General features: G+C 31.8%; 1 protein-coding gene across 4 annotated transcripts in view; it reads right to left on the bottom strand.

The window, feature by feature from the left end:
- The window catches only part of LOC114328872 (EH domain-binding protein 1), a 149,309-nt gene extending 130,478 nt beyond the window's left edge, over window positions 1–18,831 (bottom strand). For 2 of the 4 annotated variants that reach the window (XM_050655529.1, XM_050655533.1), the window contains exon 1: window positions 18,153–18,815. In XM_050655529.1, the coding sequence (XP_050511486.1) occupies window positions 18,153–18,289 (137 nt within the window). In that variant the 5' untranslated portion in view covers window positions 18,290–18,815. Of the gene's footprint in view, window positions 1–18,152 lie in introns of all 4 variants that reach the window. The other 2 variants (XM_050655523.1, XM_050655522.1) reach the window with 2 other exon arrangements.
- Between the last annotated feature and the right edge of the window lie 7,432 nt (window positions 18,832–26,263).

Genomic DNA, 26,263 nt, shown 5'->3' with positions numbered 1-26,263 from the left:
CTAAGTTTAATTGATCAAAGTATTTCGACATAATTTCAAAATTAAAGTCATTGAATTGTCTGAGCAAAAAAATGGAAGCTCCATTAAAGCTCTCTTCAAATGTGCAAACGGGTTTTGCAAATTTCAGTATACATGATGTTGTTTCAAGGTCACAATGCATTTATAATTTTGTTTAATCCGGACCTGGATTTTTCTTGTGGTTAGTAATTGGGCGGTTTGGGTTCTAAATGTGACATGTGTACCAAATATCAAAAAAATATACAAGATGGTTCTAAAGTTATGGGTCCACAAAGAAATGGGCAAATTCGATAAAACACCCTGTAACTCGTTTATAAAGTCGGTGGAACAATAAATTTAGTATGTCTGGAACTGCCTCATTTACTTCTATTTACCATTCAAGTATTTCCGTTTCCCAATGAAACACCCTGTATACTACTTCATCTTGATTGCGGCTCGCAAGCTGTGGCAATAGCTACTATGTGGCCCAGGAAAGAAAAAGGTTGAGTATCGCTGCTCTAGGTCATGGTAAAGAGCGATTTTATGTATTCTGGAAAGAATACTACATAAATTTGATTTTACATATTATTATAATATACAGGATGTCCAGAAACTCTACCGACAAACAAAGACAGAAGATTCTTCAGATAATTTTAAGACAATTTAACCCAATTCACTTAGTCCGAAAATGCTTCCTAAGGGAGCTAGAGCTCTTTGAAGATGGCGTCTTGTAATGAGTTTTTCTTAAATACCTCCAGAACTCTTCTATTTAGAAAAACAAAAATTGGTATGCATATTTATCTTCCAGAAATAAATCTATTCCATTCATTGCGAATTTTTAGTACCGATCATAGGCGTCCGTTTTAGGTAGGGCAGCGGTTATTTTATCGCATAACTTTTTTGTCTTTAATTTTTAAGCATTTTTGACTCTGAATTATTAAATTGTGAGGTATTCTAGTACTAAAAGGTACTCTTGCTTTAAGTCGATAGGATGCACCGTTTTCTAGAAAAAATCGATCTTAAAATTTTTCCTTCTTTGAAAAAAAAAATTTCAAACAAAGCCTATTTAGAAAGACGAAAACTGGTACATACATTTATTTATATTCCAGAGATGAATCGATTTCATTAATTGCGAATTTCTAGTACCGGTAATAGGCGTTCGTTTTGGGTAGGTAAACAATTATTTTATAGCATAACTTTTTTGTCTTTAATTTTAGGCATTTTTAATACTAGATTATTAAATTATGAGGTATTCGAGCACTAAAAGTTAGTCTTGCTTTAAGTTAGTAAAATACATCGTTTTTTTTTAAATTTTTTTTAACTGTTTTTTCGAATTCCACAAACGGAAAACTTTCAAATCGATTTTTCTAGAAAACGGTGTGTCCTACCGACTTAAAGCAAGAGTACATGTTAGTACTAGAATACCTCACAATTTAATACTCCAGTGTTAAAAATGCTTAAAAGTTAAAGACAAAAAAGCTATGCGATAAAATAACCGTTGCCCTACCCAAAACGGACGCCTATGACCATTACTAGAAATTCACAACGGATGGAATCGATTCATTTCTGGAAAGTAAATATGCATAATAATTTTCGTTTTTCTAAATAGAAGCGTTCTGGAGATATTTAAGAAAAACTAATTACAAGACGCCATCTTCAAAGAGCTCTAGCTCCCTTAGGAAGCATTTTCGGACTAGGTGAATTGGGTTAAATTGTCTTAAAATTATCTGAGAAATCTCCTGTCTTCGTTTGTCGGTAGAGTTTCTGGACACCCTGTATAATATATGTATATAAAAATGTATTTTTTTTTCAACACAATTTTTTTCTTTGATAATCTATTTTGAAAACGATTTCCGGAGTGGAAATCTAAACGTCAAATCTTTTTAGGTAAAAATGTAATAAACGTGGCTAATCACATAAAAACATAATATATAATTTTGTGAAGGTCGAAATTTCGGCTCCAGTTCTTGTTAAATGCATTCGTTTTATTTTTTTTAATCCTGAGAACACTAATGAATATTTTTGAAAAATTTTGAAATGTGGGGAAAACCCTACAACTTATAATATGTCAAATATTTATCTCCGTGACTTACATCCATAATGGCTTAGTGGTTAGGTTACCTGGCTCCTGGCTTTCACCCAGGCGAGTCGGGTTCGGTTCTCGGCGTCAGAAATCTTTTTTGTTTCTAAAATTGACATTTTGATTTGAAAAATATTTGTTTTTATAATACTTTTTTATATTGTGTCGTATAAATAATAAAAACGTGGTAATATTATAAAAACAATTATTTTTCAAATCAAAATGTCAATTTTAAAAACAAAAAAGATTTCCGACGCCGGGAATCGAAACCGACTCGCCTAGCAGAAAGCCAGGAACCAGGTATCCTAACCACTAAGCCAGGGGTTCCAAACCGGTGGTGCGCGTACCACTGGTGGTACGCGGAAAGGTTTCAGGTGGTAAGCGTCGCGTGGGTGAACCAAGCGATTACAATGGGCCTTTGCCTGCGGAAGTGCCATTTTTCACCCGTTTCTTCAAACTGAGGTCAGAAGTTTTAATGCATTTAGCTGAAAAAAATAATAACAGACTCAACACGCTGAAAATGGCTCTTCAGAGAGCAAACACCCTTCACAGCCAATGAGGAAATAAACTCCTTCAAGAAAAAGTTAGTTCCTTTATGTTCTCAAGTAGAGGGGAAGGTTGTCTCTGCGTTTCCGACCCTGTCATCATTTTTTGACGAAAACGAAATAGCTCGAATAAGAGATGTGGTTGCTGATATAATTTATCACTTGGAATCTCTTCAAGAAAGTTTTAATAAATATTTCTCTGAAGATTATTCCAAACTTGACTGGATCAGGATTTACAGAAAACATTCATCGATTTCACAGAAGACACTTTTAAAAATAAATCCTTAATTGACTTCTGGATAAAATAAAACAAGACAATGGACATATTTTTGATAGCAAATACGTTTCTAAAAAAATTGGGGGCTTCCTTCCATTCCATTCCCCCCAAAACTGTGCTTGGTGGTACGCCAAAATCTTCAAATTATATCAGGTGGTGCGCAGTTGCTCGACAGTTGGGAACCCCTGCACTAAGCCATTATGGTTGTAAGTCACGGAGATAAATATTTAACATATAAGTTGTAGGGTTTTTCCATCTAATTTCATATTTTATCTTTTCTTGTCTAAAAGCCCCGGTTTTGGGCCAGCTGACACATCATTTGTTAATAAGCTTTGGAACACCTAACTAAATAAAAAAAAAAACAGCTATGCTAAAATGCTCCGGTCAAATTTGACACTACCTCCCGGGCAATAACGTAATCTTTCATTCTGCGTTTAAATTTTTCAACAATACTTACTAGTTTACTCAGGATTCGAAAAAAATGAATGCATTTAAAAAGCATTGGAGCCGAAATTTTGCACCAACCCCGTTAATTGAACGCTGAATTAATTTTTGATTATGACAGTTTTGTCAAACTTCAATCGGAAACAGTCTACAAAACAGTCCTACCAAAATCACGCTACAATAAAAATACATTATACAAAAAAATTGTGCTTTCTTTTTCCCATACTCTCTAGCTAGAAGGACTATGACTATAATCATAATCAATATCATCAAATTTAATAAAAAAATTTTGCAGGTGAGTGTATTTGTTAATTAAAATTCTAAAACATATTTGTTAATGAATACTATAAAATATATTTGTCTGACTTTGATCCTGATGCTCGAAGATCAAGGTTAATTATCAGAAAAGGTTACTTTAACTCTTTGTTGCAGAATGTAAATATTTATGGTAAATGTCGTATTCATTGTTTGTCGCTTAACAAACACATTTGTTTTTTTGTGTAAAAATTATAAGAAGAAATTTATGCCATTGCTTTAATATAAAAAATTTAATTCAAATTGACAAAAATTTGATAATACATTATCATAAGGTACCTACTCTCAGAAAAGTATATGTATAACGAAAAAATAGTTATAATCGGTTCGCTAAGACACAACTGGCTAGTGATTTTAGTAGGTATTTTGTTTTTGTTTTTTGAACTCGCTATTGCTCATTCTGCAAACTTTCACACGCGTGCCTTAAACGTGTACTTTTAACATTTATATCATAAATAACTATTTATCAATGCAAATAATCAAAACCGGTAACTATAATTTGACTTTTAAATGCTGTAAGCAGAATTGCTATTTTATTTTTTAATCAAAAGTTATTCGGGTTCAAAAATTGCAATTTTTCGACTTTTTGAAAGTTCAACCGCGTTTATCTCGAAAACTATGCATCTTACGAAAAAACTTGTAAAACATTTTTTGGTTAGAATTACTCAAGAAACACAAAAAAAATGTGTGTGTACTTTGTACGCACGTAAGAAGTTATACTTCTATTATTATGATTTCAACGAAATTAATATACTTAACAGGTTATATTTGTATTTTATTTAAATATTAAACTAACTTTCTTTACCTACCACTTTTAAAAAATTTTAAATATTTTAATTTTTTTATTAATGTTCCGGTCATATTTGAGGTCAATTATAATTATTGAAGTTGTCACCTAACTTTATCTGCAAAAATCCGAATGCCACCTCTTACACCCACCTCAAAACAGATTCGCCCTGGTCTATAAATATATTTAAAAAATAAAGGCAATAAGAGTTAACATATTATGTTAATTGAATTTTAAATGTATTTCAAAATATTCCAGTCAACATTTTAGAGTTAGCGGCAAGTTTTGCTTGACATGTAAGTTATTTTTATCATTGTTTACACAAATATCAAAATTTTAATATCAGTCAAGTGATTACGAAAGTGCATTGAATTTTTCACAAGTTAACTTAATAAATATTGTTCTGAAAATGTTTCCTAGTGACATCTCAGCTCGTATGAAATAAAGTATTTGGAATAAAAAAATTGAATTGAAAACCAAACAGTTTTAAATTTATGCACTATAAAACGAGTCTAAATGGGATGATGTATTGCCATACTTTTCCATCGTCAAGTATACAGTCCCTGGCCATATTATTATGACCACCTATGAATTTTTACAAAAATCAACTATTCCACTAGGTACGTTTTGTTTAAAATATGATTTTTAAATTAAATTTTGTAATCTAATGTTAATGTTATACATTAACTATATTATATTTAATAATAAACACCAATAAAACATTTGAAAATATTACATATTTATATACTTTTTGATATTTTGTTGAACTTCTGACCTTAATCAGATGGAAAATATTTGGCAGCTTTTAGAACGAGTATTTTCCGATGAAAAGGTCACTAACGAAATTGTTTTTATTAAAGAACTGATATATCATTGAAACCACAATGACAAATTAACGCAAAAAAAAATTTAGCTGCATCCACAGTATGTCAATACGGATACAAGCGCTAATCAAAGTTAAAGGGGGCTGAACAAAAATATGTGATATTTTTAAATGTTTTATTGGTGTTTATTATCAAAACAGCAATAAATCATTTGAAAATATCACATATTTACATTTTTTAAATATTTTGCTGAGCCCCCTCTAACTTTGATTACCGCTAGTACCCGTCTTGGCATACTTTGAATGCAGTTAAATTTTTTTTGTTTTAATTTGTCATTGTGGTTTCAATGATATATTATTTCTTTAATCAAAACAATTTCGCTAGTGCCCTTTTCATCGGAAATTTCTCGTTTTAAAAGCTCCCAAATATTTTCCATCTGATTAAGGTCAGAAGTTCAACAAAATAATAAAAAGTTTATAAATATGTAATATTTTCAAATGTTTTATCGTTGTTTATTATTAGATATAATATAGTTAATGCATAAAATTAACATTGCATAACAAAACTAAATTTAAAAATAATATTTTAAACAAAACTTACCTAGTGGAATAGTTGATTTTTGTAAAAATTCATACGTGGTCATATTAATATGGCCAGGGACTGTACATATATATTCGCTTAATTTGATTTTTCTTTCTCTCATGTGTCCGATTTGGGTTATTTATTTTAGTTTTCATTTCATGATTCTTATCTATTTTCTTATACTATTTCCATTCCTTCCAGTATTTTCTGCTTAATTTTTCTCACTTCCACAATTTGTTATACACCCATTTTTTTATAATAACCTTCTTGTACCAAACGCTTGGCAGCGTGTAGGTATTTAAGTTGCTGTACTACTTGACTACCATAAGTTTTCCCTCCTTCACAGACGGAAAATGGATTTAACATCTGCGACATATTTCGTATGTTTCTTGGTAGTCGTAAGTCAGAAGTGTAATTTTCTTCTTGGTCTCTTCTAGCTTCAATATTGCCAGTGAGTATACGTTCTAAGAGGGAATATGTTGGTCCACGTAAGGGGTGCCCCAAAATAAGAAACCTTCTACTTAAATGGGGACTTCCGTATAAGAAGTTGCGTGCGAAATAGTGCCTCTTTGGTGCCTAACCTACCCTTAAACCAAACTGCAATTCTCCAATAATCTTTTCACATCTTTCACATATTCTCTGACATGGGCTAATAAGCTTATCATCTTCGCATCTCTTTTCATTTAACTCCTTAGCAACATTTTTCATTGCATCAAATTTTGATTCAAGCCAATCCTTAGGAATGTGTCCGACGTCATAAATGTTAAAAGGTTCAACAAAATTTTTCTATTCATCAACTTCAGGACTTCAGCATATATGTTAGGTGCTTTGCCATTTTTAATATGTGCAGTGGCATATTCCACTTCTGATTCTATTTTGGTGGACCTCTAAAAATTGTGCTTATAATGTCAATGTTGCTATCATCACTCGATCAACCCATGCGATCCGCAATATTCGTCAGTAGTACGACATCTGAAAAGCCTACAGTTTATTAATAGACACTTCCGACAGAGTACAAGCTTCCACTCCGTACATGAAAACTAGAATTATATCAAATTTAAGTACCGATATTTAATTCTTAAAATGAGAACGATTTCCGAAGGGAAAATTGAAACGCCGCTAAACACATTTTCTACTGAAATTATGGTTAATTTCCATTAAAAATAGGTAATGGCAATAGTAAATGCACGTGAAATAGCTTCAGAACAATTTCGTAGGACCGCAGAGACCTATTGAAGCTTCAACTATTTTTTATGTAAGTTGAATGTATCCTATTTTTCCACTACCTAATCTTTCTAATTTAACTTTAAAAAATAATTTTATTAACGTTTCGACTTCCAATTCGGACGTCGTTGTCAAAATACAAAATATTAATACAACGACGTCCGAATTGGAAGTGATTTCCTTGAAAAAATTATTTTTTCAAGTTAAATTGTGGCTCATTTCCCAATTAGAATAGTTATTCACAAAAATGCCACAAAGAAATAGCTTCAGAACACTTAAGGGAGTGCAATTAGAACGAAAGCATGTATTGTTTCGGAAAAATTCAAACAACCCAAGTAGCACCTAACGGGTTTATTAAGTATTTTAAGGATGCTTTAAAACTGTAGAATAAAACTAAAATTAAAACCATTTGGTTTGTAAGTAAACCTTAAGGTTGCAATAAAACCGCTTTCAGCATAAAAGGGCCCACTATGAAAGAGGTCAATAAAACCAAAAATAAAAACCTTCTTAAAACTTTGTTTTCTTAAGCAACTGGTTTTAAAGCTGCTGTGAAGGTGCTTTTAAAACCATGTTAAAAGACACTTTAAGTGCAGACAGTTTTATAGCAAACTTAAAAAGGTTTCTTAAATGGAGTCTTTTAAAGACAAATTACCATATTAAATGATTTTTTAAACCCATATAGGCCAACAAATTTTTACATGTGTTACGATAGGTACATACGCATTTGTAATCATAAAATAATAAAAAGTAAAACTTGGTTATTTCGGACTGTCAAGATAGAAAAACACTTGCGCAACCAACTGTATTGATAATGTTAACAAGAAGAGGTCTAAATAACTCACGCGCCCTAAAATTTCTGACGTTTGGCGATTAAAGAATAAAAATAATAAAAAAATTTAAATCCGAAAAATATTAATTTGAAAGAAAATTAATTTTATCTACAATTTTAATGTTTAAATGTTAAAATAAATCGAATTTATGTCTTTAAGTCGCTTATATTTATAATTTTTATGTAAGTCTTATATTGTAATCTATCATGGCTTTCAGCATCTCAAGAAAGCAATACGGCCGAATTCCAAATAAAATTATTTGGTCTATCGAGAGAGAATTGATAAGATCAAATGGTTTTATTTTATACCTTGACAAGAGTTGAAAATTAAAGATTTTGTTGGAAAAACCCACTTTTTCCGGGGAAAGTTTTCGTCGAAGTAAATCGGAAAAAACACGTCTCTATGCAGAATTTAATTGCGGTGAATTTTTATTTGGGTGTTTTTGGTCTAAAGTTAAAATCTTTGGAGTTATAGAGCAAAAATTGAAAAAAACACGATTTTCGGGCGCCATTTTGTTTATAAAAAAAGTAGCACACTATCTGCGGACTTTGCATATCTATATTACTAATACATACAATAATAAGATTCGATTCCAGCAATAAAATTGCTGGTAAATAACTTTTCCTTGTATTTTGCTAATTAGCCCAGAGTATAATACAAGTCTATCAAGAGTGACTGAAATAAAAGATTTGGGGGTGTTATTTGACAGTTCCTTGTCATTTATCCCACATATTAACAATTTGTCAAATAAAGCATACCGTAATCTAGGTTTTATCACAAGAAACTCTCGAGATCTTTCCGTACCCACATATAGAATTTTATATCTTACTTTGGTCCGTAGAATCCTGGCATCCTGTCTTATGCTTCTATATTCTATAGTATGGTCACCATACTATTTTAGCCATATTTACACCCTTGAAAAAATTCAAAATAAGTTTCTCTGGATTTGTGCTTATAGATTAAACTTAAAGAACATGTCTTTGGTGGAACTAAGGTCAAGGCTAAATATTAGTTCCTTAGAAGACTACAGAACTAAATGCGATTTAATTTTTCTCTATAAACTACTTGACCATACCACCGACTGTTCTGATTTATTAAGTCTTATCAACTTTAGATGTAGCACTAGAATTCTTAGAGACATGCCCGTATTTTCTATAAAACACTATCACACAAACGATAGCAAATTCTCTCCAATTAACAGGATTCAGATAATGGGAAATGACTTTAGTCAATCTTATGATCTGGTGGATATAAAATCTGTAAGATTTAGGTACTGCCTGACTGAGTATGTTAGGAATCGAAGATGAGTGACCTTTACCTTGGAGTCTTCATTTCATTTTCATTTTAATTGTCAGAGATTTTCATTTTAATAATATTTTCAGGTAATTTAAGTTACTTAAATTATAATCATTTGTTTAACAATATTTAATACTTAGTTTAGTATTTGTGTTATGGTTAGGATACTTAATTTTGTTAAATTTTTGTAAAATGAGGACATCTTGTAATAAATAAATAAATAAATAAATAAATAAATACGATATTAAGAAGCATGATAAGACTTCTTATTGGAAAAAATAGCAAGTCCAGCCTGAAAACAAAGTTAAGACTGGCAAACAGCATAATCGTACCAGCCATCTCATATGGATCAACAGCTTGAAACCAAACCTGTAAAATCAACAGAAAGAATATCGAAACAGCCCAAAACCATATTATAGGAGAGGCTGTGAACATCTCCAGATATGATTCAAAAAGGGTTTTATACAGAGAAACGAAAGAGGTAAAGATCCTAGATAAGATGAAAAAGCATATGGAATCTTCACGAACTAAGAAACCATCCGAATGAAAGACTAATGATCTTGACGAACTACGACAAAAACAAACTGGCATGGCGCAAAAGACCCACACATCAATAGTATGAACCCGAAGAGTGAAGAGTGAAAAGTTATTCTCATAGTACGAAACGAGACTCAGCGGTTTAACAGGGCATTGGACTTAAAAAGTGAAGTAGTTAGAATAGAATAGAAGTTAATAAAATAAGGTTAGGTAGATTTAGAGGGAAACGGAAAATCGAAAAACAGACGAGTCACGTCAGGGCACTATACACAACATTTTTCTGAGTTTTAGTTTATCCAAAAGAGGACAGCAATTTTTTCCATAGGTACCACTGATGTAGCACCATGATGTCCTCTTTTGTGAGGGCATACAAGATCAAAAAACAAGTAAAGTTACCCAAAGTTGTCTGTAATTAAGGATTGGTGGTGGTAGCTTGAGGATTACATAGTGTGTGTGTGTGTGGTTGATTATTTTTATATTTGATTAACTGTATATTTGCCCTAATTTTTTGTTGTCCTAGTCTTGATATGGTTCGTTTTCATTTTTTTAAGTTATGTCATAAAACTAATAAAAATAATAATCACTTCAGCTTAACCCATTTTTGGCAATAAAGATTTTGTAACATAATGTGGTAATAAACTAGTTTTACAGACATCAAAATTCAAAATAATACCAACATATTGATTTTTAAAAGCAAACAATATGACAATAAAGTTATTATTGGTTTTATTGTTTGCTTTATTGGCTTTCTATATTATTTATTATCAATTAAATGGATTTAAAATTATTAAAAACTACTGAGTTGTATGGAGTACGGAATCATTATTACCTAACCAGGGTATTCCAAAAAAAACCAAAGTTTAAAAATGTTAATCTCCCCGGCTATTTTCTACTGATGGGTAGCCTGTAAACCCTCAATTTCCAATTTCAACCCAAAATGTTAACCCTGACACTTGTCCCAAGGACTCAAAAACATTTTTTTTTGTTTTTTCAAAGATTTTTACTTAATTATTTTTCTCTTCTCTTTTTTCATCTCCCCGGCTGTTTTCTGGTGATGGATAGACAATAAACTCGCAATTTCAAATTTCAGCCCAAGATGTTAACCCTTGTCCCAAGCTCCCCAAAAAAATATTTTGTTGGGATTTTCAAATATTTTTAATCTAGGTATAACTTTTTGTACGAAAACAAACAAGTAATATAAACTCAGTTTTAAATTTTATTTTGACAGATATGTTTGGAAAAAAAATCATATAGCCCGATCAAAGAATAATCTGACCCCAAAAAAATGAAGGAAGGATGAAAATTTGGGGATAGGTAGTTGAAATTGTCTATTATTATATAAGAAAAAGTTTACAATTCTACATCCCCTCCATTTTTCAAAAATAGAGGGGAATACCCCCCTCTCGAAGGTAAAAATATACATTCAAAATAAGTCCGGAATTGGAAAAAAAGACTAATTCTAAACAACTTTTGTTCTATAGAGCTTTTTCGCTAAGTCAATAATTTTCGAGTTATTTGCAAGTGAATATGTTCATTTTTAACAGAAAAAAACATGTTTTTGGACGGTTTTTCGGAGATAACTCAAAAAGTAAATATTTCAGCGAAAAAAATATTCTTAGCAAAAATATAGCTTATAAAAAACTGAAAAAAATGGTGTATGCTTGAGTTCTATAGACCCAGTAGAAGCAGAGTTGTAGCTAATGAAAAGTAGGTTCTTCTTCATAAAATTCCAAATCGAATATTTCAATGTGAAATAACCCAAAAACGGAGCACTTTTCGGGTAAATTCATTTCAACTTTTTTAGTGTTTAAAAAAAGGAATATTTTTGTTTTTTAAAAAAACTTGTAGCATTAAAATGAAGTGAGTTACGCTCAAAATATTGTTGGTTCCTTTTATTTTTTGGTAAAAATATCGCGAAAATCACCCCCTAATTAGCATCACAAATAAATTTTATCATTATCACTTCACAAATTACTTTGCTTATGTATTATTTATATGATCTGTAAGTTTCATCGGTTCAAAATGCTTATTTTTGGAAAAGCTGTAGTTAAAATGGCTTGAACAAGTAACTAATCACGAGTTTAGGCAAATTTTGAACAGCCATAGCATAATCAATTTTAGTAAAACAACAAAACAAAAAAGGAAAAATATTGAGAAAAGCAAAACGTATATTTTATTACTCTTTAAGATTTTTGGTATTACTAATAATTTTTAAGTTAATTCCATGAACAATTCTATTTTTTTGCAAAATTAAATAAAATGTTTTATTTTAAACCCAATTTTTTTTCAAAACTGAGCACTTTGAACCAATGAAACTTATAGATAATATAAACAATACATAAATAAAGTAACTTGTGAAGCGGTTACAATTAATTTTATTTGGGAAGCTAATTAGGGGGTGATTCTCGCGATTTTTGTACCAAAAAATAAAAGGGACCAACACTACTTTGAGCGTAACTCACTTATTTTTAATGTTAAATTTAAAAAAAAAACAAAAATAAACCTTTTTTTAAACACTTTAAAAAAGTTGTAATGAATTTTCCCCGAAAAGTGCTCTGTTTTTTGGTTATTTCACATTGAAATATTCGATTTGGAATTTGACGAAGAAGAACCTACTTTTCATTCGCTACAACTATGCTTAGACTGGGTCTGCAGACCTCATGCGTACACCATTTTTTTTTTCAGTTTTTTATAAGCTATATTTTTACTAAGAATATTTTTTTCGCTAGAGTACTTATTTTTTGAGTTATCTGCGAAAAACCGTCCATAAACATGTTGTTTTTTTAAATGAACATATTCACTTGCAAATAACTCGAAAAGTATTGACTTAGTGAAAAAATTCTGTAGAACAAAAGTTGCTTAGAATTAGTCATTTTATCCAATGCCGGGCCTATTTTGAACATATATTTTTTCACTCACGAGAAAATATTTTTCACCCCGTATTTCCCAATTTTTGTAAAATGGAGGGTATGTAGAATTGTAAACTTTTTCTTATATAATAATAGACAATTTCAACTACCTATTTCCAAATTTTCATCCTTCATTTATTTTTTTGGAGGTTTTCGTAAAATTTTGTGTTCCCTGATCAGGCTAATAGGCCATTATAACAAGTTTAATATGGGGATTGAAATATAATAAGTAAATATTACCCATTTGTCACGTTTATTGGTCTTTCTCAAGATATCTTGAGTACTTACCTAACTGAAAATTATTTCGTTTTTTTTCTTATATTTTAATCCATATATTAAACTTGTTAACATGTCTTATGGTAGGGGAGCCACTTTTTTGCACTTACTCGAGCGCATCAGATTATCACATGCGGAGAAACCTTATGCCCTGTAAATGTACCTCTACCATATATTGGCTCTTAATACAGGGGAGTTCGTTAAGGGGGTCCGAAAAAAAATATATATCCTTAGAAAAACTCAAAATCGTCAGATTAAGATGTGTGAAGTACCTACATGCAAATCAGTGTGTATATTTAAAACATCTGACGATTTGAATGGGGCGTAAGGAAATGGGCGAGTCATATTTGCCGAAATGAACGTCAGATCGAAAAACTAAAAACTGTATCCATGTCATATCCAATGTGTGCAAGCTCTACTACCTAGACTCTAGTATACCTAGCTCTTTTTTCGGTGCTTATTTTTTGACAAATGGATTCTTTATCAAATCACAATAATGGCTTAACCGCTTAACGTGCTTACCTGAGTTAACTCGGTTTTAAACTACGTTTCTATTTTCGCTTAACTGAGTTAACTTGTGTTTAAAATATTTGTACGATATATAAGGCGCCTACGTGTTTTAACTCCTCTAGCACTAAATAACGGTATCCCCACTTGCATGGGCGGCCATACCTATGGAAAGGGGGGCCGTGGCCCCCCTAGCTTTTAGGGTGCTTTAAACTATATATGGTTATCCAAAGTATACGAAATGTAATCTGCAACATCTTCACGTCTGCCCCCCCCCTAAAAATTTTTATATGGGCGCCCGTGCCCACTTGTTTTTCGTTTCTAATTTTAAACTTTCTACGATCGACTGCCAACTGGGGTGGAATCACGATGAGTAGAATTCTATTTTGCTGACGTCACGTTCTGCCCTGACTGTGACGTACCTCTGTGTGTAACCCCTTGTTTTAAAGTGTATCACACTGTTAGCAATATTTAACATTATTATACTTGAATAATTGCGATTTTCTTCTCTTACTTGTAGTATTTTGTATGTAAAAAGTTACGACCGAGTTAACTCGGATGAGCGCATGAGGGTTTTTGATGTTTTATATTTTTCTAAAAAAATATGCGTTTTTTTACTTTAGATTATATCTAAGTAGTGACAATAGTCTTGTTCGTAGTTTATTTTACTGTAATAAAATAAATAGGTAATTTTTTTACGTATTTTTGCAAATAAATGTGTGTGCGTTAAGCGGTTAAGGGCTGAGAAGAATCCACATGGAATCCTGGAAGTTCATTTTCAGCATAAGTTTTCAGTAAATGTATAATAAACAGACAAATATCACGTTCGTTTCCTACATACAGGAAGAGTTACTTACAGCTTACAGCTGAGAGAACACTGATAGTTCATGCATGATGATGCACCAACCCATTTTAGCAGTAATTTATGTAATCACTTAGATACAGTGGATCCAAATTGTTGGATAGAAGGTTTGGAGACAAGAAATACATCAGGAATATTTGGACAAAAATGACAACCACGTCTAAGACTTGACTCTAATGTCATGTTTCTAGGTTATTTTGAACATTTTTTGTAGCTTTGCGCCTGTCTAAAATTTTATTAGTGGTACTTTCTGTTGTTGTTACGGTTTAATGCTGTATTAGATAGTTTTTGAGGGATTTTTTTTCACAAATTAAGTAAATGAGAAATTCAGAAATTATTTGTAAATTCAAATATCTCAGTGGCTTATTTTTTTCTTTCAATTGAGACCATTCAGAAGCTTGTTTCAACATTGTAAATAATTAAACGACCTGTGTAAAAGTGTTACAAATAAAGCTGACTAGCTTAGGTTGACATAAAAATCATAAGTGGTCTTAACTATTAATGGTTTATAAACCTGCTTCTGCATAGACTGCCTCAAGTGATGAAAAATTACAACTCTGGTAATCCATCAATTTAACAAGTTCTAGCAAAAGATAAACAAAGAAAACTAGGAAATATTAAATACTCAAATATACAAGAAAATTAGACAAAATACATTGACAATCAATCAGTAGTAAACATATTACATAAACAAACTTCTAGGTTGATGATAGAGTACAACATATTATAGATATAGGTAACTGTAACTATAGTTGACTTAACTTATCAGCTGCATATCTGGTTATCAAATTGTCATTTTTACTAAACTATTATATTGTAAATAATATTAGAAAACTTGAGAAAGTGTTTATTAAGTATGTACAGTTGAGTCCATGGTTCTTTACCCATGGATCATTAATACTTGGAGAGATAAAACACATACTTACTTTTTATCTAGCATCAATGTCTTCCATGATCATGAATGAAACTAAAGACAAACCAACTAGCGCCTGTTATTAAGTAAAAACATGTTATTTTTATGAATGCTCTAGACTCTAGACTCAGTACATCAAAAAAAAATAGGTAAAAAAGCCACTTACTGATTTTTTCAGATTTTAAGTACAATTTGCGACAAATAAGTAATTTTATATTGGAGTTTGAAATTTTATGGTAAATTTTATTTTGCTATTAATTTACATACAAAGTTAACCTCATTCAAACAGTTAAGGAATGGTTTTGTTCTCGGTTTTGTTTAAATTCCCACAAAAGTGAAAAAAATGACAAAAAGAAAATATTTTATTGAATTTTTTTAAAAAAATGTTTACTTATTAATCGCTAACGATATCAAAAGAATTTATTACGCTACTTCAAATGTAGCTGTAATTTTGTACCAAAAATGTTAAAGCAAAACTAACCTTTTGCATTATAGGCTATTGATTATGTATTTTATAAAGGAACTACAACGTTAATGGGGTTTTATTGTGTCATATAGCCAATGGACCTCTAACTATGAAAAAACCGTGGAGTGCTACCATTTAAAAGGGTGCGTTTTTGAGAAAGAGGTGAATTAGTCAGTTAGTGAATTTTGGTGCAAACACGTCTACAGGAAAATTGTTCCAGGTGAAATTTACCATCAAAATATCATATTTTAGAGTCAAAAATATTTTTTTTACAAAAATATACTCTAAAGAAAAGCAAGAAAAAAACATGAAAGAAAGCAATTTTGTTTTTTGCCCCATAACTTTTTTCCACGGGGATATAGGTATCGGCATTACTTCACAGAAAAATAACTTCCATCCTTCCTATTTAAAATGACATTTGGTAGAAGTCCCAGTAATTTACAGTTTCCAAAATATGATTTTTCAAAATTCGCCAATCACAGCGATTTGGGACATTTTCCTTGTTACTTTGCAAACATTGTTCTGTAACTTTTTTTTTCGCAGCTTTAGGTATATCCAACAGTACATGTAATAGGAAGAGAATACAATTACCTTTAAAATGGTCAACTGTATAACTTTCTACGACTATTTTTAAGCAAGATATTCTTTTTCAAAATGTTATACTTTTAATGATTTTTATATATTTTATATATTTTAATAATTGTATATTTTATGATTATTTTTAAATTTCTCATTATAACTTTTTTATTGTATAATAAGGTATATACATTGTACAACAAAAAGAAAGCTGCTTTTCGTTGCTTTAAAATGGTGTATAGCAAAAAATTCTAGGACTATTTTTAAACAAGATATGCTGTTTTAAAGTGTGCAATATAATATGCATAAAATAAGGCCCAATAAGTAGGTACCATATGGAAAACTTTTTTATCATTAACTTTATGAAAAAAAGTTATTCTTTATAAAATGCTCTGCATAGTCTAAAACCGAACATGCAATCATCAGATATAACATTTTATCAAAAGTGTACGAGACATGTTAAAAAATATAAATTTCGCCCAAGAGTAAAGTAGGTACCTTTATATTTCACAATATCGAAAAGTGTTATTAAGAAAAGTTATTTGAAATTAAAAATTATGTTATAATATGCAATTATATTCTTCTAATTGAAAAAAAATAAACAAATTTTAAATTTTTCTCAAATTTCGGACACCCTTAGATATCCATACGTATATCTTTTTTAAAAATAATCCTAGAATTTTTTGTAATACACGTTTTTAAAGGTCAGAAAATATGCTTTTTTTCATTTGACAATGTATATACCTAAATATACAAGAAAAAAAGTCATACTGAAAAATTTTAAAAATAATCATAAATAATATCAAAAATCATTAAAAGTATAAAACCTTGAAAAAGCATAACATACTTAAAAGTAGTCGTACAGCCTTATACAATAGACTGTTTTAAAGGTAATTAACTTCTCTTTCTACTAAGTGTACCATTGCATATATACCTATAAATGCGTAGAAAAAAAGTTACAGAACAATGTTTGCGAAATAATGGGGAAACTGGCCCAAAAATGCTGTGAGCTGCGAACTTTGGAAAATACTATTTCAGAAACTATAAATCCTAGAGAATTCTAGCAAACGTCATTTTAAAGAGAAAGGATGGAAGTTATTTTTTGCTGAAGCAATGCCTATACCTATATCCCTGTGGAAAAAAGTTATGGGGCAAAAAACAAAATTGCTTTCTTTCATGTTTTTTCTTGCTTTTATTTTGAGTATATTTTTGTAAAAAAAAAGTTTTTTTGACTTTAAAATGATATTTCGATAGTAAATTTAACCTGGAACAATTTTCCTGTAGACGTGTTTGTACCAAAAGTGCATAGAATTCACCATAATTCACCCTGTGCCTAGGGACTAATTCACCCCTTTCTCAAAAACGCACCCATTTAAATGGTAGCACTCCGCGTTTTTTTCAAATTTAGAAGTCCATTGACCATATGAGACAATAAAATCCCGTTAACGTTGTAGAGCAGTGGCCACTTTCTGTAACTTGCTGTTGTGTGGAGTAAATTTCTGACTTATTTCATATGCTTTAAATGATGAGGTATGGGTAAAGAACCATGGACTCAACTGTATATAAGAAATCACCACTGTGGTGCAAAAAGTACTTTGAAGTACCATGAGATTATGTATTATCCCAAATACTATAGTATTAGTTAAATATGTAAATAGTAATTACTAATGACAAGTCAAAACAGTTTACACATTGTATGCAAAGAATGAATGTCACTTCATGAATAAAAATGTTTTTATCGAATACTGGAAACTACCAAAAATTTGACATAGTTTCCCATGAAAGGAAGAAAGTAAAAATGACATTAATTTGTATTTAATTACTTAAAATTCTATAGTATCAACAAAAAGATAACTGTTTTAGATTTGAATATGTTCAATAAAATAAGATGAAATAAAGACTCACCATTTGGAAGTAAAATCCACTGCCAGCTGATGGTAGGAGACCGTAAACTGGAACTTGGCAGCCCTTTTGTTGACTCGCTGGAGCCTCTTCCAAACAGAGCCCATACTTGAAGCATCCACTCCAACACAAGACTGCATGTTGACAATTATATTTTAAACACTTAATTCACAAAATAATACAAAATCTACACTACACATGCGGATGCAAACTGTTTAAATAAAAGAAAACAAGCATGCTGTGAAAAATAAACAGGATAAAGTTATCAGTCTTATCAAACTTAGTAAGGAACATGTCGCACTGTGCTGGTAAAAAGTCTGCAGACAAATATTATGTCTTTTAATAATTTTGACTGCAACAAGCTAATTGTAGTGATCAAACCAAGCGAAATGCGTTATTTAAGGAACTTTGACTCCAAAAACTATTAACCTTCCATTATTCTTTTGACACTAGGGTCATTCAATACAGTGACAAGTGTTATTGGGCACTTTGGGCTCATAATAACCATGCATTAACGTACCTTACACTTTAATTTACTTAATTACGCATTTTGGCAAAAAGATTTGCGGTAAATATCAATAGAAGGATAATTTATTTATAACTTATGACGGAAACAAATTAACAAAATACTTGTAGTTTGTAGTTCTTTCACTACTGTCATTTACCGTCATTGGTTTAATTCAAACTGTCAATGTCAAGTCAAAAATTTTTCAGGAGGGATCATGGAAATTTCCTTTCCAGTAGATGACGCTAAAAGATTTTTTTATAATTATTTTATAACTGATGGCGTAAAACAAAAAACAATGTTTTCGGATTCTATGCTTATAGCCTAAATAAAGTTTGTAGTAGTTGCTTAAAGTTAGCTTGTTTGCTCGAATCTTGTTTGGATTATATTGTGCATTTTATTTAATGCTACACTTCACATTGACTGCCATCTACCAGTAATTCCTAAAATGAGTATAGTTTACTTTTATCTGTATGTCAGGCAACCATGTATACACATCGGATACAATTTAAAATTATTGTGTTTAGGAATTATTTATTATTTTAAAAATAATAGGTAAAGAATAATTGTTTTCATTATAGTATTTATAATATTTCGATGTATTCATAAAAAGTATTCCAACAGTTAGAGCTTACACAAAATGTTAACACACGATAATATTAAGATTCTTCAGGAAAAAACACTAATCTTTGCAAAGACAATGACGTCGACTTTGCAAAGTAACAAGACACTTACTCAACACACACACACACTACACGTTACACCTGAGTTATTGATAAGTTATACAATTACGTGGCTAAAGGTTCTAGTTCTAAACCAAGGCCAGAATCAGAAAAAAAAGATAATATTTTATATCCTAAACACTACCTTTACAATGTATTTTCTAAATTTTTATGAAGTGGTCTGAAAATATTATTTCTTCCTAACGTTCTGCGCAGATATTATCAAATCCCATAATCGCTGATTTATTTTTTTAAATTTTCCGGGTTATTTGAAATAGAACATAGACCAGGGAGGATCTGTGACAAAACGTCTGTTTTTGGATGTGCGAGGTGGCATTCTGATTTTTGCAGATAAAGTTAGGTGACAACTTCAACAATAATAACTGACTTTGCTCCTTATTATATTATATTATATTATATTATAATAATAAATATATAACAAACCATAATACCAAACATAATTTAAATTTTTAGTAAATTGTATAAAAGAAATATTCGTTGACCTGCAAAATTATCCTAATAAGCGGTATTATCTAATTAGAACATATTCCAATAAACGGATAAATTTATTAAGGAGTAAATGGAAACGTTTCGGGACCTCTTTTAACTGTGTTCGTTTCGAACCCATTCAGCTATTTTTAACCCTTATTTCAGACAAGTTTAACTCATCCCCCTATAAACTATGTATCAAGTAGATATCTAAAAAAACTTGTTTTTTCGTATACAGTATGTCCTAAAATTTTAAAATCTGATAAAACATTTTGACAGAATTGTAACAACTGGTAGATTTGTTTAAAATACGGTTCGAAGATATCCAACAAAATGATAGAAGCTATAGTATTTTTACTACAAAAACGTTATTACGTAGGTCAAAATTTTTGACATAAAAGAACTGTCAAAACATTAGAATGTGACTTTTCGTTATTGTTATGTTTATAATAAACATGGCAATAATGAAAAGTCACATTCTAATGTTTTGACAGTTCTCTTACGTCAAAAATTTTGACCTACGTAATAACGTTTTTGTAGTAAAAATACTATATTACAGTTTATAGGTTTACAGTTTACATTAGGATATAAATTAAGTCTCAAAAATATGCCCGGAACATTAATAAAAAAATTAAACTATTTAAAAATTTCGAAAAACATCGATTTTTTTCTATTTGCTTTGCTTATAACTTTAACACGATTCATTTTGGAACAAAGTCGTAGGAAAATAAAATAAAGATAATTGACTTTTGTATGATAAACGACTGGTTAAAAATGTCTATGAATTATTACCCTCGTCACTAGTACGATATTTATGCCAAAACATTATAATTTAAAAATAAAAATCGATATGTTTCGGGATTTATTTCCAGAGTCGCCCATTCTCAAGAAAATTAATTTATTCCAACTCAAACGTCCTCACTGTATTTGTTTATAAGCCAAAACATTGTTTATAACTTTAAAACAGTACTGAGGCCGTTTAAAACAATCCGATTTTAATTATGTAAAATGTATTAGATAGATAGAGAACTTCTTTATATGTGAAAAAATTTGAAAACTTCTAAATGGTCTACTTTTTACAAAAATTTGAACGTTTTTAGAAATTTTTCAAAAAATTTGAACTTTTTTAGAAAAATTTAGATTGCAAAATTATTATGCAAAATCTATTAGGTCGATTTTAATGAAATTTGGTGGACTGTTTAAATATATTGTAAGAATTTTTTAAACTCATTATGAAGGTTCCAAGTGCAACCAAAGTGGTTGAAAAACATTGAATAAAAACAGTCTTTTTTGCCCCCTTATTTTCTATTTATTGCTATTTTGCAGAAAGGGTAATAATTTAAAACATTTTAAACCAGTCGTATATTATACAAAATTGAATTATCTTTATTTTCTTTCCCTACGACTTTGTTCCAAAATGAATCGTTTTAAAGTTATATGCAATGAAAATAGAAAAAAATCGATATTTTTCGAAATTTTTAAATACTTTAATTTTTCTATTAATGTTCCGGGCATATTTGAGAAGAAGCACAAGTCAATTATTATTGTTGAACTCGTTACCTAACTTTATCTGCAAAAATCTGAATGCCACCTCTCACATCCACCTCAAAACAGATCCGCCCTTGTCTAACAGGTCTTATCATGTTTCTCAAAAGTTGATAGTTTTCGAGTTATAAGCGATTTAAAATCTGAACAAAGCGACAAAAAAGCATTTTCGAGGTTTGAAAACTCATAAATATGTAAATTAATATTTTTCAGATTTGACTTATAGTCCAGGAACTAAAATCTATTTTGCGACATGAATCTACGAGACCAAGTAACCTAGGAAATTGTCGTAAAATGGAAAATCACATGCAGCACACGATCTACCAAAACGTTCCAGGTGCCAACACTCCATTGATCTACAGTCAAATACCAGGGCAAATGCCATGCTCCTCTCAAGGTATGTTAGCAACAAACACAGCCTATCCTACAATCCCACTACAATGATTCCAACCTTTAAATAATTATCAAAATCTAACCCAATTATAGCATCTGAATCAATACAAGCCAGCACTTCAAAAGATCAAGAAGTATGGGAGACAGTACAGTATAAAAAGCGTCTACGAAACAATGAAAGTCCTGACAATCGAATTAAAAAGCAAGCAGTGCTAACAGACTACTGGCTAATAAAACCAGCTGCGACAGAAAACAGATTCTCAGCTCTGGACAAAGGGCCGGAAGAAGAGGCTAACAAAGAGCCTGAAGAAAAAGCTAACAAAGAGCCGGAAGAAGAAGCTAATAGCGGAACAACTGGCAGAGAATCAAGGAGGCCTCCACCCATATTCATTCAACATGTAACATTTATCAAACATCTGCAAGATTTACTAGACAAAACAGCATCCAAACAGTACACCTCAAAAAGCCTGAATTACAATCAAGTTAAAGTACAGCTAGACACAGCAGAACATTACAAAGAAACTGTTAAAGTACTAACCGAAAAAATAACGCAGTTCCACACTTATCAGCTAAAACAAAACCGAGGATTCCGAGGCATGGTTAGAAACCTGCACCCCTCTACTGATCTGGAAGACATAAAAAAGGTATTCACAGAGCTCGGACACTCAGTCATAAATATCTCGAACATAAGACAAAGAGGCACGAAAGAATGCCTTCCTCTGTTTAGTATCGAACTTGAAACAAATTTAAATAATAAAGAGTTGTACCAAATAACTAAAATACTTAACACCGTAGTTAAAGTAGAACCTCCCCACCCGAAAAGAGAGATACCACAATGTCAAAGATGCCAGCACTTTGGACATACTCGTCAATACTGTCATAGAAGCCCCCGTTGTGTCAAATGCACAGGCGCTCACTCAACCAAAGAATGTCCAAGAAAAATAAGAAATAATGAAGTCCAATGCGTAAACTGCGAAGAAAATCACCCTGCAAACTACAGAGGTTGCTCAGTTTACAAAGAATTACAAAAAAGTAAATTTCCACCATTACGCGCAAAAGCACCACAGAGACCAACAAATGATACAATTCAGCAAAATCCACAACAAACACTCAGCTATGCTCAAGTTGCAGAAGCAACAAATTCCAATACTCAACAGTTTAACCCACCTCAACAACAACAAGGTTTACCACCTATGTCATTTCAACCAACAAACAACTTAGAACAGGTCGCCTCAAAACTGATGGAGAGAATGGATAAAATGTTCGACATCCTAATGACACTGGTCACAAAGTTTAGCCTTCAACACTGAACTAAAAATTGGTACATGGAACGCCAATGGTCTGACTAATCATAGTCTGGAAGTCAAAGCCTTTATTTCAGAGCATGATCTGGACCTTATGTTAATATCTGAGGCACATATGACAGACAAAAGCTACGTCAATATACCCAAATTCTCAACATATATAACTCAACACCCTCTAGGAAGGGCCCATGGAGGCACTGCTATAATTATAAAAAACAGCATTAGACACCATGAAATAATCAAGCATAGTGAAATAAACTTACAAGCCACGTCTATCTCAATAACTGATTGGAATAGCCAGCTTATACTATCTGCAGTTTCTTCTTCTTCTTCATGTGCCATCTCCTCTAAGAAGGTTGGCAACCATCACGGCAATTCGCACTTTCGATACCGCTGCTCTAAAGAGATCAGCAGAAGTGCAATTAAACCAAGCTCTCAAATTGTTTAACCAGGAGATGCGTCTTCTTCCGCGACTCCTTCTACCCTGTATTCTTCCTTGCATTATCAATTGTAACAAGTTATAACGCTCGCCCCTCATAACATGTCCCAGATATTGCAGTTTTCTGACTTTAATTGTATTTAAAATCTCTTTATCTTTTCCCATTCTTCTCAACACCTCGATATTCGTGACTCTATCCACCCAACTTATTCTTAATATTCTTCTAATCTTCTAATCTGCAGTTTACTGTCCACCAAATAAAATTATTAAAGAAGAACATTTCACGACATACTTTAACAAGCACGGAAATTGCTTCGTAGCTGCTGGTGACTATAATGCTAAACACCTTCATTGGGGATCAAGACTCATAACCTCTCGAGGTAGAGAATTATTAAAAAGTGTCCCAAACAATAATTTACTAACGGCATCCACGGGTCAACCGACGTACTGGCCAACCGACACACGAAAAGTGCCTGATCTCATCGACTTCTGTATTGTCAAAGGTATCTCTCTAAACTACTTGAAAGTTCAACCTTTGTTCGATCACTCATGTGATCACTCTCCCTTCATTATTACTCTAAGTACACAGGTGCACCACATCACAAAACCACTAGTTTTATCCAATAGCCGGACAAACTGGAATACCTTCAGAGATATAATAAAAAAGAGTATTACTTTAAACCTACCACTAAAATCTGAGCAAGATATAGAAGAAGCAGTCAAACATCTAACTGTAAAAATTCAACAAGCCGCATGGGAAGCTTCACCTGATATATCATATGCTAAGAGACCGGGCTCATACCCGCTCTACATAAAAACCGTGATATAAGAGAAAAGACAATTAAGAAAAAGATGGAAGACCACCCGTGCTCTAGATGACAAAACCAAGTACAACAGAGCAATCCGTCAATTAAAAAAGGTCCTACAGGAACACAAAGAACAAGAAATATACTATTTTCTAGAGAATCTGTCTAGCTCTGAAGAAAAGAACTACTCGTTATGGAAATTGTCTAAAAAACTCAAAACACAATCACAAACTAAAGCACCGATAAGAAAAAATGATGGCACCTGGTCTCGAAGTGACGAAGAGAGGGCTAACACTTTCGCTGAACATCTTCAGTCAGTTTTCCAATCGCACAAGAGAGATTCCAGAGAACGAAGAGAAAGTTATTACAGATATAGCAGATGAACCCTACCAGATGTGTCTTCCCACCAGAAAAGTTAAAATTACCGAAATTCAAGAAGTAATCAAAAACCTAAATACAAAAAAAGCACCTGGATACGACCTGATAACAGGACTAATTCTCAAAGAACTACCTGAAGAAGCAATAAAGCTACTATTGTACATATATAATGCTGTCCTAAGATTGTGCTACTTCCCCTTCCAATGGAAGGTAGCACAAATCATTCTAATTCATATACCCAACAAAGACACAACCCAACCTTCATCCTATCGTCCTATTTGCCTTCTGCCTTTACCTCCCAAAGTGTTTGTACTTCAGATCGTACAACAATTGCAACATATCCTGATGACACTGTCCTAATGGCTTGCCACGAAAATCCGACCCTAGCTTCACAGATACTACAAAGTCACTTAAATAGACTTGAAATATGGTTTAAACTGTGGAGAGTCAAAGTTAATAGCTCGAAGTCAACACACATTACGTTTACATTAAGGAAGGGCATCAATCCAGCTGTAAACTTCAACAACACACCACTGCCAATAAGAAGTGACGTCAAATTCTTGGGGATTTACCTAGACAGCCGCTTAACATGGCAAAAGCATATTTGGAACAAACGACTGCAACTGGGACTCGTTTATAGAAAGATATACTGGTTCATGAATCAAAAATCACGCTTAAGTCTAGACAATAAACCTCTGATCTACAAAAGTGTACTGAAACCCATCTGGACGTATGGCATCCAAATCTTGGGAACTGCCAGTGAAACAAATTTACTCAAGATACAGCGCTTTCAATCAAAAGTTCTAAGGCAACTGTGCCAAGCTCCTTGGTACATTTCCAACGATAATATACATAGGGATCTCCAAGTCCAAACCGTCAAAGAACAAATTGTTTCTCTGTGCTCCAAGTACCACAATAGACTACAGGTTCACCCAAACATATTGGTCACCAATCTCCTGACACCCCTACAAAACAGAAGACTAAAAAGAACAGACACTCTTGACCTCAACACTAACTAATCATTCCCACTTATTACTATTGTATTACTATTCAAATTAATTCAATTAATCAGATTCTTCTTACAAAGTTTAAATGATGTAAAGTAGCGGAAATTTAGGAGAGCGGGGCAAGATGGGATAATATACCATCTTGCCACGACCGCTTTGCCCAACAGACATCATTTCAAATAAAATTATTACATAAGTTCTAACGTAAAAGATATAAAACGGTTCACAGCACGCAATATTAAAATTCAGTAACATATATCATATTTGAATAAAAAACGTGATAAAACTTGCTTACTCACCTTATAGCACTCCTATAGATATCATCAAAATTTTTAACAAAACAAAAGAAAACGGTTTTTATGTCTGTAAAGAAGCATACTACGTAACTAGAAGTTTCTTTCTAATGACTGAAGTAAGTCAACCCTCGTTCGTTCGAATGGCGCTATTGCCAATATTATGACGACTATAAGTTATGCACACCAATGCATTTCCCGTTCTGCCCCGAGCCTCGTTTTGCCCGGTCTCC

Source organism: Diabrotica virgifera, chromosome 1, assembly GCF_917563875.1.
Source record: "Diabrotica virgifera virgifera chromosome 1, PGI_DIABVI_V3a".
NCBI lineage: Eukaryota > Metazoa > Arthropoda > Insecta > Coleoptera > Chrysomelidae > Diabrotica > Diabrotica virgifera.
This window is presented reverse-complemented; position numbering and strand designations above follow the sequence as displayed.